This window comes from Geospiza fortis, unplaced genomic scaffold, assembly GCF_000277835.1.
Source record: "Geospiza fortis unplaced genomic scaffold, GeoFor_1.0 scaffold16, whole genome shotgun sequence".
NCBI classification, from domain to species: domain Eukaryota; kingdom Metazoa; phylum Chordata; class Aves; order Passeriformes; family Thraupidae; genus Geospiza; species Geospiza fortis.
This window is the reverse complement of record NW_005054302.1, coordinates 3,790,794-3,808,543: the sequence shown is the minus strand read 5'-3', so window position 1 is coordinate 3,808,543 and position 17,750 is coordinate 3,790,794. Positions and strand designations below refer to the sequence as shown.

General features: G+C 37.2%; 1 protein-coding gene across 10 annotated transcripts in view; it reads left to right on the top strand.

The window, feature by feature from the left end:
- Nucleotides 1–17,750, top strand: part of ZMYM2 (zinc finger MYM-type containing 2) — an 86,097-nt gene that overhangs the window by 33,521 nt on the left and 34,826 nt on the right. For 9 of the 10 annotated variants that reach the window (XM_031066081.1, XM_031066080.1, XM_031066084.1 and 6 more), the window contains 4 exons: nt 8,899–9,049; nt 9,799–9,914; nt 15,391–15,507; nt 16,091–16,241. In XM_031066081.1, coding sequence (XP_030921941.1) covers nt 8,899–9,049; nt 9,799–9,914; nt 15,391–15,507; nt 16,091–16,241 — 535 coding nt within the window. The remainder of the gene's footprint in view (nt 1–8,898; nt 9,050–9,798; nt 9,915–15,390; nt 15,508–16,090; nt 16,242–17,750) is intronic. The other variant, XM_031066085.1, reaches the window with a different exon arrangement.

Below are 17,750 nucleotides of genomic sequence, written 5' to 3'. Positions count from 1 at the left end.
TATTTTCTATAGTTAAAATGAAAGTATAAGCATTTAGAAAATGACTGTAATGATTTATTTGAAAATGATCTGTGTGGTAAATTGGAAGTGACCTCAAATACGTCTGTCATAAAGATGTTAACCTCATGCAGCACATACCCAGGTTGCTTCAGTATTTTTGTTTCTGCTACTATTGCATGTTTTCTGTCTCCACAAAATTAGTTAACTTCCTTTCCAAAGTAATTCCCATGTTTGTGTCCTGGTTTGCTGGATTTTGGTACAGGCTTGACAGCCTTGTTTTAAGAAGCAAGTGGACTGTTTCTGTGAATTTGTGACTTAGCTTGTGCAGCCAACCATACCTTTTAATCTTGAGCTTTCCAAGTAAGCTAGAGCAATGTCTGTGTCTGCTTTTAAAAATATTTTGCTTCCTTGCCTGATCAGTCCACGGTGCTCTTGATTCTACCAAGAAAGTATTTAATGCCTTCCTAGTTAAAAATGTTCCTTTACCTTCTCTACTTTGCTTCTGAAACTGAAGTTCTTCTTAGAATGTGATGTGGGATTTGCTTGCTTTGGGGGCTTCTTAAAGTGATGGTTTTCATCTACTGCCAGAAAGGAGGGGGAGGAGGGGAAGGTGGGTAGGAAAGCAGCTCTAGCTATTTCTTCATAGACTTTTTGATAGCTCTGGACTGAAGTGAGACTTAATGAATGCAAGCCAAATGAGTTTTTCTAGTTGGAGAGGATGCTTGCAGTGCCTTTTCATTTAGTGAAAAATCATTCAATACTGCATAAAAAGTGCATTTGGTTACTTCTTGATTAGATGAAGACATACTACTGAACATGCTTCAAGAAAAACAAAGCTATGCCATGCTCCTAAGCTATTCACTTACAAGCAATAGAAAAAAACCACCCTAGGCATTTATGCTTCCTTGTTCAGTTTCTGCTCCTTGCCAAGGAGCTGCTTTTGTAATACTCTTAAAACTCATTTGTCTATTTTATCTCTGTGCGGGGTTTTAAGAGCCTTCACTGTCTATAAAAATATACGTCAGTTCTGCAGCTAACAGTTAATTACTTACATAGAGTTTGTACTTAGCCTCATGAAGTGTATTGTTGTCTCCTGGTTTAAATGCTGTGATAGACTGTCCTGCCACTTTAGCACTTCAGTGGAAGCATCTAGGGTTTTCAACTTTGTCCTGTCCAATGCAGTGTCGGGGTTTTTTCTGTGCTTCTTAGCTGTTAAGACAGAGTGTCCTTCCTGTCTTCCTTTTTATCTTGATAGTACAATGAACTACAAAATCTACCACTTCCTGCTGTTTTTACTGTTTTATAAACTCTCATTTCCAAGTGTCTGTTTCAAGAGTAAGTACTCTTGACAGAGTCAGTAATTGTTAAGAGTTGAACAGCCCACTTTAATTGAAATGTTAAAAATACGGACTTTTTTTGTTTTTTACTTTTGGTTACTTTTAAAGAGAAGTTCTGTGGTTTTAGCCAGATCACACTGGCTTAATAGTGGGGTTTCTTCATCATTTAGTAAACCACTTCTGTTTAGTTCCGCTAATACTCAGTTTAGTATTAAGTCATCTCTGATCATACTGTTGTCTCATACTGTGCACACTTCTACAAATGGAGATAGCTACATGCTTTTTATCCCATTTAACATGATTAAAAGACCAAAATCTTTATCAACCAACGAATAATCATTTTTTCTTTCTTCCTTCTTAGTGATATGGGGAGGTTTTTTGAGACCTCTTGGTATTTATGACCCCAAGTGTCTTGCATCTCTGATGCGAACTGAGTCCTAGAAACTCTCCTGTTCTGCCTTCTCTTTTACTGTTTATTCACTCCTGCTTTCTGGAGCCATTTATTTTGCCATTTTTTCTTCAAATGCCTGTCTTCCAACTGTAGAACTCGCTGCTCTTCAGTAAAAACTATGGTATTAGGTTCCTTAGATATCTGAATATAGTTCATCAAAACTATTAAGAATACTGATATGTAGCTATTTTAGAAGATAAAAATAAATGGGTCCATCAGAAATGTTAAAATGGCTTTGTAGTTCTGAAGAAGGCTACATAAGGCAATCAGATGTGAGTTGTGATTTGTGTGGGAGCACAGGAGATTCCTGGAAGGAGGAAGCAAGGAGGTGGCATGATTAGGTGTCATAGTTAGGATGGATATAACCACATCCATACACAGCTGTACCTGGAGTAATTATCTGGGTGGGGTTGAGGGGCAGAGAGAAAAGGCAGAACAGAAGCAGCTGAAAGGCTCAGTTAATGTAGAAGTAATTTGCTTTTTGAGGCAGGTGTTTTCAGCTCTGCCTTTCTCAGAGACAGGAAGACCGGTGTTTTGAGCATGGGAGCAAAACCAGCAAAGAGAGCACTGGCAGCTAGGGATGCCAGGGAAAAGAACTGGAGAAGTTACTGATCTAGCTGTTTGCAGAGTTCAGCTGATGGAATGTAAACATAAATCACTTGGTGTTCAAGGCCCACAAAAGCAATTGCTTCATCTTTTGCTCTGAGGACTTGGGCAAATGCTTTTGAGGAAGAGTTTACACTTGTTTCTCTTGGGGGAGGGATGATTTGGATGCAGTGTTTTAAGAGAAAATAAATTATGCATTGTCTTCTTTCTTTGCTGGTACAGATTCTACTGATACCTCGTTCTTTTCTTAGACGTGCATGTTGCCTCAGGTTCCATCAGACCATCCTTTCAGATTAATCTGAAGTAGTTTAGCTGCTATTTTCTTGATGACCTTTCTGAGGGATCTCAGTTATCATAGAATTCCATGTAGCAAATGCATCTGCTTTTCTACTTATAGAAAATGCTGTTTACTTTCTCCTTTTGTGTTTGAACATAGATGTACTAAGTTTCTGTCCTGGTGTTTTTCTTAATTCTAATCCAAACCTCTTATTCTGTAAAGCTACCAGGGAGGTTTGCCTGGATTGAGAAGTATTTAACAATGTGTTTTTCCACGGAGTTTTGACTACAAAGCATTTTCTTTAACTGGAAGCAAATCTTAGGGCTGCTACATAGCATTGTGGCAGTCACACACTGTTCTGATATTTTCTGTTGACTGGCCCTTGCATAGGAGAAGCTGTAGCAAGAATGCTCTCTTACACCTTGTCATATCCTTCATCATGCTCTCTTAGCCTTGTCAAGGCAGACAAAGCAAATGATACTGCTTTTTTTTCAGTCAAGAATAAAAGTGTCTAGCACAGATGCCTAGATTCAAGGCAGTAGTAGCTTTATTGAAGTACTGTTGCAGCCAGAAGGTTGAAGAACAGAGGCTTTCGTTAGTCCCAGTTGCAAGCCGAAATGAGGCTTCTAATATGCTGTGAACTTAGGGTATTGGTCTGACATTTATTTTGGAGTTTGATCTTTATTCTTTGTAGGGTACACGCAGCAAGAGCTCTAGACTTCAGCTTACATGATCCTTTCAGTAGGATGTAAAGGAAGGTCAAGATTCCTTCTAAAATCATAGTTGCTGATAGTAGCAGGAATAAACATTCCTCAGAAACCTTCTAAGTGAATTTTATTTCCAGGAATTAGTATTTTTGTTGAAACAATTCCTTCAGTTCTGGAAGAGGTCAAACATGCAATAGGATCTAGCCAAAATTAGGTCATCTCGAGGCAGAAACTAGGTGGGGTAGTGAAGGAGAGGTGTAGTCAGACTACTGTGCATCAAGCTTTCCCTCAGAGGGCACTGGGCCTTTATTATCTTGAAGTTTTGTTTCTGGATTAGCTTCATTTATTTGTATTTAGTAACTGATACAGTTTTCCTTACTAATTTGATTGTGTTTTAACTTCAGTTTTTCTTGAAATTACAGTCCTCAAATGTGCATATTTTCATAGGATGCTGTAGATGTGAATTTGCACATGGGAGGAAAATGCTTGATACTTTTTCTTGCAGATTGGTTTTGTGTTAATTTCACCTTTGAAGGAAACTTGAAGCTGAAGCTAGTTTGACTTTGCAAGTTTTGTCAAGAGGCAGGAGCACAAGATGAAGCTCGTACTTTATCTGAAATTGAAGCTAATTGCCCAGAAAGCAGCTTTGGAGAAAAAGACTTGGGCATCCCAGTGGAGAAGCTGAACTGAGGTTAGGAGTGTGCCCTTGCAGCAAAGATGGCCAGCTGCGTCCTGGGTTGTCTCATAAAATGCCTGACCTTTGGAAGTCATCTTGATCACCCCCAGCTCAAACAGGGTCACCTGGAGCAGGTCCTTCAGGACCCCATCCATTTGAGTTCTTCAGTGTCTCCAAGGATATTAGCAAGAGTACAGCCAGCAGGGCAGGGGATCTTTGTGGGCCACCCCCCTATCCTTCTGCTCGTGAGACTTCATCTGGAGTAGAGTGGGCAGTTTTGGATTTGACAGAATGAAAGGCGTTGTCATGCTGGTGGAAGTTCAGTGGAGGGCTACCAAGATGCTTGGATGGCTGGAGTAGCTGACTTAGTAGGACAGGCTCAGGAGAGGTTACTTTGTTCAAACCTGAGAAGCATAAAGGGGGATGAGTTATCTAATGGGAGGAGACAGAGGAAGACAAAGTTGAACTCTTCAGAAGAGTTGCGCAGTGGAAGGTAGAAAGGCAAGAGACACAACTTGAAAACAAGGGGTAAGTTACTTAGATAAAGAAAAAGGTGGGTTTTTTTTTGTTGTGGGGTTTTTTTTGGTTGGTTTGTTTTTGGTGGTGGGTTGTTTTTTTTCTTCTTGTTTTTGTGGGGGTTTTGGTTGGTTTTATTTGGGGCGCGTTTGTTTTGTTTTGTTTTTTCCTCTCCTATAAGGATGGTGAAATCCTCCTGAGGGGTTTTGGGAGTGTTTGTCTTTGGAGATGCTCAGATTTGACTGGACAAGATCCTGAGGAAACACCTCTGGACCTGGACAAGATCCTGAGCAAACACCTCTGGACCTGCTTTGAGCAGGAGGCTGCATTTGACCTCAGGAGGTCTCCTCCAGTCTATATGATTCTGTGATTTTCTTCTTCTGAAGCAAAGAAGGAAGCAGTGATTTTTAAAACAAAGACTCAGGAGTTTTGCATTATTTCTTCCCTCTTAACTTAGTTACTGGCAAAGATTTTGGTATTTTGTTCTGGTTTTCCTCTGCCAGTGAAGATCTTTTTGTGTCTTGCCATGAAATATCAACATTGATGCAGCTTTAAGTTTTCCTTAATTTCTTTTCTAAACACTACTTTTCCTTGAAGATAGTTAAAATATTAAATTAAGTATGTACTGTAGTAAGAACCTGAGAAAGCTGTTATGGTTCTGATTAGGGATTGAAACTCCTGCAGTGATATAAGTGGGCATAAATGGAAGAGTAAAACCAGGGCAGGAACTTAAAATATTTTCCTCTGAGCATTCTCTTAGCTTCTGACTCTCTAGGGGTCAGGGTATCCCTTGAACTTTGTGATGTTCCTGTATGCTATTTTTGGCAAATCTCTTTAATTAGTGCTTGTCCACTCTCCTTGTGAATGCATACAGTTTTTTCATCCATGACTCTCTTTGCTGAGAGGTTCTGCTGACGTGCTATTTGTCACATGAAGAAATATCTCCTGTTAATTGTCAAATTTCTGTTGATATTCATGTGATTTTGCATAGTTGTTAATATTAGAAAATTCACTGAGCAGTTGATCCATAGTGCCCTACAGAATACCATTTTTGGTTCTGTCATTATTCTCCTAAGCTATCTTGTTTCCAGGCCAAAAATCCTTACCTCATAAGAATGCTCTTTGACCCTCTGTATTTGCTCTCCTTAATTTTAGTGTATCTTCTGTTTGTTTATGGCAGCTAGAAGGATACTTTGAGAGAAACAATTCTCAGATGTTACTTTTTCTGCAGAATGAAGTTAATAGTGCAGATTCTTAGAGATTAAAGAGATTATGTTCTGAAGAATTTGAGAGGAGAAATGTAAGTTAGTTGAGAAACTTGATAGTCTCATCTGGAAATTTCACGCTTATGAACAGAATAAAAATTCTTGGTTTACATTATGGGTATTCCAAAACATTAGAGATATAGTGAGGCTCTTTGTTGATGTTGTCAATGGAAGAAGTTGTTGAGTTAGACTCTTAAAAAAATAAATGTTTGAGACACATGTATAGCACTGATAGAATACTTTCAGGTATGCATTAATCTTTCTTTAATAATAGTGTGGCACTCCCTGGGTTTTTTTAAATGGTTTTAATGTTTGAACTTGGAAGTTTAGGGAGTGCTGGAAAGAGTAAGAAAAACGCAAGAAAAATGTTTTGCTTGAGGGACATGATGATTAAAATGTTTTAGGACCAATACATTTAAAGAAGGGTTGGACCTTCTGATTTTATTTTTTTCCACCATGCCCTGTCTTCTTGTGTAACAATATGTTTAAATTTCTAATAATGTAGAAATGCTCAAATATTATTTTTAGTTGTTATTTCAAGAATAATACGAAAGCTTTGTTACTACAGTTTTGCTCCTACCCACAAAATCTTCTGCATAGTTGGCATGTGGTTTTGAATTTCTTAGTCTTTATAGTCTTGATAAGCTAGATCTAGGTTTCCTAGATTATTATTAGACAGAAATAAAAGCTTTTCTTGCTTTTAAATCTGAAAGAGATGGGATGAAGTCAGTAAACAACTCCAGTATTTAGAAGATATATGAAATTCAGAAGTGATTGACATGCTGTTGCACTGGTTTTTGTATGCATGATCCTTTTTTGATATCACATTAATGATGAGGTACTTGAGATGCTGGTTAGCAAAAGCTGTTTCTGCTTTCAAGGAATTTTTGTTGAAACCCGTAGTTTGCTGACACAATGAATTTTTTTCTGATTATGCTCTGATTGGTTTATTATAAATTCATTTATTAAAACTTATACTTTCGTCTTGCTGTCTCTTGAAATAACTGTAGCCTCCGTTGGATTTCTCTTTTGGATATGGGACTTGTGAAAGCTTCATTTGCCTGTGTGTTTTCTGATCATATTGCTGAATGCTCTTAGTTATTTGCCAACATATTTGCATCAATGCTTCTAGATTTACATTTTGAGTTATTCTGGAGCCCCCAAGGCTATTTATGCAAGCAGATTTTTTTATGGTGGTTGTCCATTAAGCATGTTCCAAGGAATCAAGTCCTTTGTAAATTGTAGCCTCCTCCTGTATTGTTAGTAATATAACTCAGAGGTTTCTGGATGCCCTGCTTTTATTAGCCTGCTAGGGGAGATGAATGTATAGCAGCAGAATAACTCCAACTCACAGAACAATATAACTGCTACGTTTTGGTCGTGGTACTAAGTGTGAATTTTGTCAATATTAGGAAGATAATGATGTCCTGATAACATGTTTAAAGGCAAATGGAAAAAAAATTAAAATTGGAAGGAAGTATCCTGGAGTTGTATTTCATACCTTCTTCTAGATAGGAGTTTGGTATCTTGACAGGTACTCCTTTCTGGAGGAAATCCCCAGCAAAGATTTCATCAAAACAGCATGTGGAAATTGTGAAGTCGTGTGGAAATTGTACTGAACTCTGCAAGGTGCTACATCCGATTTGTGTCACAGGCGCGTGTGGATTTGTGTTTTTATGTGGATGCTCTTAGAATAGGAAAGATGGCATTATAAACCCAAAAATTTCATCTCTAGCTGTCTGTGAGATTGGATTTAACTAGTTTTCAAATTTGAATACTGAAAAATAGGAAGAGCAAAGATATTCTCTGAAGCTTCTCTCACTTTGAACAAAGGGAAGCACCTGTGAAACATGCTTTGCCTTTGCTTCCCCTTTCCATCCTTGAGAATACAGAAAGAGGGAGGGAAAGTGCCAAAACAATTTCTTTAGAAGGGAAGAGATCTTAGGTGCCTAAGTGACAATTTTCTAGTACTTAATAACGTGAGAGTCTGTCTAGTAGGAGGCCCATCATTTTTGGTGAGGAATTTTCTCCATCACTGTCAAAACCATGATACTATTTCTATGGGCAGAGAAGGTGTCTTGATATTTTTTTCTGAAACCTGCTTTATTGTGCTTGAGATATTTGCCTAATACTGGCATATGTAATACATGTAGCGCATCAGAATTATTGATTTTGTATGTTGACTATGTCATTGGTATTCCTGCTCGGTGCTGCTTTTTCTGTGCTTTTTATAGAACATCTGTTCTGTGGAAAACTGCTGATGAACTGACTGCTGTGTTGAGAGATGTCAAAATCGAGTCTGTTATCAGGTTCATGGAGTCACAGCTGAACATAGAACCTCTGCAGTGTGTTTCTCCTGCTTGGAGGATTGGTGATAGAATTTTTTTCTCCCCAGAGTTTATTTATTCCTCATATTCATAACTTTGCTGTGCAGGTGACTGCACAATGGAACAGATTGCCCAGAGAAGTTATGGAGTCTCCCTCACTGGAGATATTCATGAACCATCTGGGATGCAATCCTGTGCCATGTACTCTAGGAAGACCCTGCTTGAACAGGGAGGTTGGACCAAAAGGAGTCCTTTCTAAGCTTACCCATCCTGTGAATCACATTAGCCATGCCAGATTCCTGTTACTTTCCTTACAACCACTGTCCCATCAACAAGGAGAGAGGAATAGGGTTCTTTCAAACTCTTCAACTCAGCACAACTTGTTGAACACTCTTACCACAGTTCAGTTTGCAGATGGTGGGATTTGGGATGGAATTGGGATGTTTTGGTTGGTTTGGGTTTTTTGAAGGGGGTGTATGTATATGCGTGTGTCTTTACACAGAAGGTTATTTTTAGCTAGCTTTTTCCCAGGAGTAAAAGACACAACCTGAGTGCTGAATGCTCTTGAGAGGATGATCAGGAGAATTAATATAGGAAGGATCTGATGAGACAGCAGATGACAGAAATAAAACTTATAATTTGTTTTATTTTGTTTTTTGTTTTTAGACTGTAATTTAAGTTAAAAGCCAAGCATAGTTTTAACTAATGCATTGTTTTGCTTTGTTTTATGTTTTAGAAATGTGGCCAATTAACATCTTGTACTGGCTGCAGAGCTCAGTGCAGGTTTTTTGACATGACTCAGTGCATAGGACCTAATGGATATATGGAGCCATACTGCTCAACTGTATGCATGAACACACACAAATCAAAATATGCAAAATCACAAAGTAAGTGAAAAGGATGATGGGTTTTCATCACTGCTAAGAGTAGGCTTTTTTTAAATTTGAACACTGGGGGTGGGTGCGCTTGTTTCACAGTTTAAGTCTCTGCAGACGTGACTTTATAGTTTTTAACTTCATTAAAAAAAAACCAAAACATCTTCTGTTGAACACCAGTAAATGAACCCATGAGGATTAATTTTCCTCACTGGGCTTTTTTTTGTGATGTTGGAAAGAATTTTCAACTGTCTTAAGGCTTCCTGTGAAAAAAATGCTGAAGCATAATGTGCTCCGCTGTGTCACAGGATGATAGTGCAGGTTTTTTGCATATGAATTCATATTCTCTGAATTCTCATATTAATCCCACCCTGGATTTTTTTTTCAGTCAAGCAGGAGATGAATAAGAAGGGAGATAGTTATAATGCATATAGATATTTTCTAGGTAAAATTTTAGATCCAGTAAATAATTCAAAACATGTTTTCTTCAGTATGCAAAGCAGATCTCAATTGAAGTTGAAAATGCTCCCCTGAATTTTATGGAAGAAGGTGTTTTCATATTTAGTACTGATCTTTAGTGCAAGTGTTTATCCAAACTTCTGTAATTTTTTTTTGCTTTGTGTGACTTGTAGAAGCTGACTGGGAAACATGCTTATCTTAGTTTTCTGCATTGAAAAGCCAGAAAGGGCTCACCTGTAATACTCTTCTTTTTTCCTATTATTTTTTGTTTATTTTGTTTGTAAACTGCGTTTTTCTTTTAGGTATGGAAATTATTTGCCACTTTTGTAAGCGAAACTCTTTACCTCAATATCAAGCCACAATGCCTGATGGAAAACTGTACAACTTTTGCAGTTCCAGTTGTGTAGCTAAATTTCAGGTTAGCTGTTGTGTTAAATCTTTTCCTCCCTAAATATTTGTGTGCCTGTGTTGGTGTTAAGTATTTGCATATTAAGCTAGCTTGCTTGTGTATACATGCTTGAGAGTTACAATTAACATAGCAGGTGCTCCTGGCTCATAACATTTTCTTTTATCAAAGGGCTGTTTCATAATAACACTAGCTGCTGTCTTAAGCTTATAAAAACTTAACAATTTCTGCTTTATATTGTTAGAAAGCACAAAGCTGTATCACTGCTCATCTTCCTTTTACCACCTTAGCCTCTTCATGGATGTGAGCCTTGCTGTTTTGCATTGAAGGTCAACAAATTTAGCCTTTTTTGTACTAAACCCAATAACAAAATTGTGGGCCAAAACTAGGGTTTGCAAGGCTAAAGACATGCACTCTGGATGAGGCTGCTCTGCTTATTGAAAGTGTCATATTTTCAGTATGAATCAAGGTTAAAGCATAAGTGAAACGTGTCATAGCCATTAATCTCTTGGTGATCAAAGGATATTTTAAAAGAATATGTTTCAATTTTTGTATGTAAAAGCATTTTGCCCAGATTTTCACAGGATAATTGATAATTGCTTCCTCATGTGTTGTTGAAGAATTACGCCCACACAGGGTTTTCCCATTTGTCATTGAACTTTGATGTTTTCTGTCAACACCAAATTGGTCTTTTAATTGCTTCTTTAATATACCCTGGGTAGGACCTCTGTCATGTAGCCATGTTCTTTGTTTCCATCATAACCAATTTGGTAGGTGTCTATCGGTGGAACTGATTAACAGAATACCTGTGTATTGTTAGTATGTAATGACAGACTGTAATACTTAGTGCAAACTCATCTAACATCTATTTTATTGTATGTGATTTTACAATCAGTTGCATCCCCAAGAGCTCTCAGAACAAATACAGCCAGGGAATGACAAATTCCACCTGGGCCTTCTTGGGTTTGCACATAAGTCAACATTAAGCAACATTATTGAATAGAACTGCCAGATCATTTAATGCTGGCTGTGGGTTCGTGGTCTTCCTGAGTCCTTATGCTCATGCTTCTATTGCAGTCTCCGTGCTGCATGTAGATCTCCTGTCAGGGTTGTGGTGCAGTTTAATTGAAGCGGCCTTGCAGTCTGTGAGTTTTCAGTAAAGACCAAGAATGGGTAGGTTGTCACTTGCTTACAGTTTCCACCACTGTTGGATTTTAACTTTTCATAGCTTTTGTATAGTCACTGTGTAGAAAAACAAAATGTATTCACTATGAGGCTAGAGTTGAATGTATGAGAACAGCTTCTTTGTTCTGTTCATTTAGTATTTAGGTGGAAAGGATAGTATAGCACAATGTGAGCACTGAACTGTTAGTGTTCCCTTGAGGCTTCTCTTGTACCTAAGTGACACGTAAGGTATTGAACCTAAATTGAAAAAATGGTCTATTTTCTACGGTGCTCCGTATTTTTCAATGTTAATGGAGATAGCTCTTGTTTTAGTTTTCAGATATTCATCCTCTTTTCCTGCTTTGTCTGCTCTTCCTAGACTTTTTTCTTTAAGGGTTATCCTTCACAAAACAGAATAATTGCTATCTCAGGCTTGTGTTTCTTCCCTTCTGCAAGTGTTTTAGTCCTTTTGATTTATAAATGGGTAAGTTTGTTTTACAGAACTGCAGGATTGATTATAATTGTGTCTTACAAATAGCCTTTTGTTTCTCGCTAGTTGTTCTTTTAATGGATTGAAATATTGGAAAGATTCAGCTGAGCTGCATGTTGTACGGTTTATGTCCATATCTACATTCTCCTTTGAGCAGCCTGTAAGAGCATTTGGTCTTGTAAGAAAGAGAGTAAAAGAGAGATAACAGCCTGCTTTATGTGTTTTTGTTTGGTAGTTGGTGGTAGAACAGTGGGACTGAATCTTGTCTTCCACACTCTGTCTTGGAGGATGTTAATGCAGAGTTAAAGACAGAACTGTTCCCAGGCGTATTGTTTTAAACCAATATTGATACTGGTACTTTTACTGGGTCAGTTGTAGATCTTGCTGTTAAGGGGAAAAGAAACTATTGATTATTTATTGTGAATGTGGAGGCAGTAACACAAGTGTTTTCCCAGAGTTAGCAGCTGTGTAAGTCTCTGACAGTACAAACTATCTGTGCACAAGTCTGCAAAATTTGTGCTCAAGCTTTAGTTAGTTTGGATTTTTCTTCCAATTTATGGATGTATCTGGAGAACTGTAGGACCAGTATGGGTAAGAATTACAAGTACAGTAGTTTTTAGCAGGTTACTCTCCCTGGTTATTCACTAATGCTGTTCTCTTTCACCATTGTGATGGTGCTGGAAGTGTTCTTGGCTATATATGTTGCATCTCTCTTGTAGACTTGTGTGCACACAGACAAATACTGTTCTAAATTTGATAATAATAAAAATACGCCTTCCATGCCCAGGATGGAAGGTCTGTGTGTGCATAGAGTGCAAGGGAAAAAATTGTTTCCTTCCCTATTTTGTTTATTTCCATTGATTTTGCTTGTGGAACGGTCCTAGTGAATGACAGCATGTAGAAGATTTCTCCAAGTGCTTGTCTCATGTGCATTAAGAAAAACTTGATTCTTTCGAAGCTTTGGGCTTTTTTTCTCAGCTGGAAAAAACATCTAACCTCATTTTGGCTGCCTACTAGCTCTTCCACATGTACACTTACATACAGAAATGTTTCCACAATTTGATTTAATGTTGCTGTGAGCAAGGATAACCTTCTGTCATATAAGCTGCAGGGGCAGGGCAGAAGCTGTGCTGCTGTGGTGGCCTTCTCAGAAGGTCCTGGGCTGTGCCTGCCTAGTGTTCATCATTAAACTGGCATCTTAGAGCAGTTTGAGCTGGTTGCATTGAAGGCTGAAGAGGGCTTTACAATGTTTTTTTTTTGCTTTGCTTGCACTTACCATGCTCTTGTTATTCAGGACAGGCTCTCAAAAGAACAAACGTAGGTACATGACTTCAAAGATGTCTTTGATACAACACAGCATAGATAAAACCTTGTGTTCAGGGTGACTGGTGAAAGATTTTAATGAATTTATCATCTTTTTTTCTTTTATTATTCCTTGTGTATAATTATGCTCCCAAATAATTCCTGAAGGTACTTTAAGTACCCTGTAAGTTAGAAGTAAAGCAAGGTGAAAATACTACATGCATGTCATCTTGGCTCAAAATATAATCCAGAAGCAGTCTTTAATTGTAAGCAGAATAATTGAAACTTTAAAGAGGCATACAAAACAATGTTTTCAGTAACTTGACTTAAAAACCATCTTCTGCTTGGTTTAGAGCTTTCAGTAATGTGAATTCAGTTCTTTACAGATTTTTCTGGAAAGATATTTAATTAACCAGACGACCTCATGATAAAAAGAATTGATTTTGGGGTTTTTTTAAGAAGTAATAATGTTTAGTAACTTATATTTGTTTAATCTATAGTTATGTGTAAGTTTCCTTTAAAACAAATACTAATTTGAAATAGTCTCAGTCTTTGTTGTTCTCACTTCTCTAGCTTTTTGTTATTTTTTAATTATCAGCTCCCTAGACTTTGTGAGTCTGAGTTTCTACCCCAGTAAACAGTAATGGAAAGAAATAAAAGAAGGTAAATGTGGCACACCTCAGAAAACAACTGAAAACTGTGTTTTGACTTATAGCCCTTACAATAGGGTGTTTGAGTCCCATATTTAAAGGTGACAGATGTGAAAGATAAGGATTGCTTTTCATTTGATGACCATTTTGTATATTTCATCTTCATTCCTGGTCTGTCTTCAGTGTTTCTGTACAAGTTGTCACATCTGCTAGTTCTTTAGATCTCCTTCATTCCTGAGCTGGAGATGCTGGGTATTCTTGAGTTCTTTTCATTTTCTATGAGAGCTTCTAGAGCTTCCATAAAGCACAGAGCAGCATGTGTCAAGCATGGTGTTTGCTCAGTGAGGACACCTGCAAATGCAGAAGTGCACAGGTTGGACCTTGCAGTTAAAAATGCCTTTGTGGCTCTCATGTTTTTGCAAGTCTTCAGCTATTTAGAGCAGCCAAAGTGAAGCAAATCTTGCTGAGCCACAGAGACATTTGCTGGATATAATGGGAGAAATATGAAAATATTGTGTGTAGGCATCAGAAAAAAGTTGTAGAAGTTTATATATATATAAAGTTGTTACAGGCTGATGGGCCATTGAGTAAAGGTGTCATCTTTCTGCTGCCTGGCCGGTGGGTCTCAGGTCCTGCCTGTGATTGGGAAATATGCATGGCTATTTAATGTCTGCAGACTCTTGACACAGAATTAATGCATCTGCATAAAATGATACTGTTTGTACTGCCTTCTAGCACTCAGCAGTACCCATATAGATCAGGGTTTATATCAGCAATAAGTCTCAACATAGTTTTAATTTATTTTTCAGTGTAGGTGAACCCTTACTGACATGAGAGTCTGAAGAAAAGTATCCTGTAACAGAAATGTTTTGAATTTTGACTGTTACACAGTGGAGAGGTAGTAACCAATCTATCTGAATAGAATTTGTCTTTAAAATTTGTTCTGTTGCAAATAGTGTGGGAAAGTTTGTTGAGAAGACAGATATAAGAAGGTTGTCCTGGATTCTTCAAGTGCTGATTCACATCTTTGTCTTGAACATCACATCTATAATACACCAATAGTTCTTGCTTAATCAGAGAATTTGCAAAAACATTCTATTCTGTTGGCACATATAAGACATACTGAAAGATACAGGTACTGTATAATTGAGTTCTTTTATCTACTGATTGCTGCAGAAATGCACTAAAGAAATTTCTCAGTTACGGAATTAAGTTCTCGTACCTACACATGCAATCTTTAGTATTTTTCTCAGTTTTAAACCCCTGGATTGTTTTGGGGCTGGTTGTGTGAATAATTGCATCTTCCTGCCATGGGGTTGAGGCTACTTAGGACTGTTAGCTAGTTTTTTTTTAATCTGAGTAGATGTGAGGTTGCTCACTGAAAGCCTTTTACTTTATTAGTTGTATTTTCAAGTGGTATGCTTACCTAAGATGTTGCTAATCTGCCTTGGTGAGGTTTGGCTTTGAAAACATTTGTTTGTTGGTCTTTGTCTGTTACCAAAACAATACAAGCTGTGAAATGTTTTTATCTGAAAATATGTTTTGTGATTAACAAAAGCATTCCATTTGGGGATATTTTTTGTTTATTTTTACCAAAAATGTGTTAAACAAAAGGCATAAGAAAGGTAAGGTAAAAAAATATGACTTAAAGTAATTATGATGGCAGTAAGGGTAAAGATTCAAAATTGAAAAACCTGAGATGACAAGGGAAAAGGAATTAGGGTAAAGAACCAACCTGCTGTGCTTTTGCCAGAAATGTCCTTGAGTTTATTTATAAACTCCTGAATTCTCAAACTCAGTAAGCTTAATTGAAAAAAACCCCATGTTTTAAAAGTAACTTTGCTTTTTTAGTGATGTATGTATATATATTTATGTTTTTCAGACTCTCAGTGTTCAGTCTTCAACAAATGGTCAGTTTGTCTCTCCCAGTGATATTCAGTTGAAATGTAATTATTGCAAAAGTTCTTTCTGTTCAAAGCCAGAAGTACTGGAATGGGAGGTAAGAGGGGGATGTTGGTGTTTTCTTGGAATGATAATGCGTTTAAAAGTTTAAACTTAGAACTTTATTACAGTTTTTCTAGCTATTTTGTAAAGTATTGAAGTTTCTTTTAAAAAGCTCAGTTAAAATCTGTCTGGTTCTGTAGAATATAATTTAATTTCAGTATGGATAAAAGCAGAAGTCTTTGTTCATAAATAGTATCTGTGTAATTTTAAAAAATGTATTTTTCTCAGATCAGCTGTAGGTCTGGAATCTGCTTTCATCTTCAGTTGTTGTAGATATTAAATACCATTATTACACTTCTTTATGAATGGAGAGAAGCATCTAAAGAGGATATGCCAAGATTGAGTGGCATATTTTCTGTTCAGTGTTTTCATGTGAAATTATGAGTATTTGTAGCACTGTGAGCTTAATTGGGATTTGTAAATTTTTAGCATTAGAAGTCATACTCTAATTTTGTGTTTGAACTTCAGTTTACTTTGTAAGTTGTCTTAATGGCAACTATTATTTCAAGGTGCACTAGTTAGAGCTTAAGATTTTATCCATTAACCTTATTCATGATGCTTTGCAACTTTGCATTTAGAACAAAGTGTATCAGTTCTGCAGCAGAGCATGTTCTGATGATTACAAGAAACTGCACTGCATAGTTACATACTGTGAATACTGTCAGGAAGAGAAAACGCTCCATGAAACAGTGAATTTCTCTGGTATCAAAAGACCCTTTTGCAGTGAAGGTATGTATGTATTTGGTTTTTTTCCTGAGGTATTGGTTGTTGTTCTACTGCAGTTTACTTACTTTGTTTATATGTTAAGATTCAAGGTTACAACTCATTCTGTTGTACTTGAGGCTAAACTAGGAGTCTCTTCATTACTATTATTGAAGTGACTGTACCTGGTATTGTTAGTGCAGGTACTTTTTAATTTATCTGAGCTGCCTTTAGAGCTTTTCACCACTTAGTCTAGGTTAAGGGTAACACTCTTCAGTGTGTGTGTATTTATAAATACATACACCTTTATGCACATTGCTTACGTACATATGCACAAAAAATTACACATTCTTTTTTTAAAATGTATGCAGTAGTGCATAATACAACATTAACTGCACTGATGAACACCAAGCTTTCTCTTTGATTAGCAGTTTCTAAATTAAGTATAACAGTGTAAGTTCTATGTTGGCTTAGAATGGGTACTTAAGCAATAACTTGAATGATGCCTGTTGCTGTATGTTGATTACTGTCACTACAATTTGCTTGACTAATTACTTGAATTTTCAAAAAGTAAACAAACTAAAAAGGAACTCCATGGGCCTAGGTCTCTTTTAAGTTGCATTAAAGCATGGTTTTAATAGAAATAGAAAAATAGATTTTCAACAAGGACCTATCCGTTCCACTTCTGGTGAGCTCTCCTTTGATACTGGTATTTAATCATGATCATCTTAGAAGTTTAACTACAAGTTTGGATGACCTATTATTGACAAATATGGTGAATATTTTTTCTTTAGTTATAACAACAACACTTCCAATGTAATTTGAAAAGACCTCTGTGGAAGATTCCTACTTGCAGGCAGATTAAATAGTAGATATGGGAGTTTACTTGTAGGAGGATCCTGTTAAGCTGGAGAGGGTTGGAATGCAGGGCTTAAGGCAGTCTTCCCTCCATGCCGTTCCCTTACAGCTCAGGACTCTGCAGTCTTCTGTTTCTGAAGAATGGAGTGTGTTGTTCTAGACTGGAAAGTGATAGCTGGAGAGTAAAAAACACATGAAGGCCCAGCCTTACAGTGTATCAATGTATTGCTCAGCAACCTCTAGCTAGAAATTGTTCCTGTGAATGAAACAATTCCACAGAATACATTCAAACAAGAGCAAGATACTTTTCTGGAGATAAAAATATGTGCTTCTATTACTGTGAATATTTATGACTCCCTCATTTTAAAGCTGGGGGGCTGTCACAATGAAATGAGTAGGATTCATAATGCCACCTATGCCATTACTACTTCTCTATGAGGATGCTTGAAGTAAGTGAGGACTTGTGTTTCCTATTGGAAAATTTGAGGAGGAAAAGATATAAAAATAGTCTCTCCTGTTTAAATAGAGATACTGAGTGGGGGAATCTGTTGCCAGGTATATTAGTGTGGGTCTTGAGTTTGCAGGTGCTGGACTGCCAGCTGAAGGGTCAATACTATATTTATGAGGGTGAATGTGCAAAATGTTACCAAAAAGACAAAGTTTATCAGCTTGCTGCTG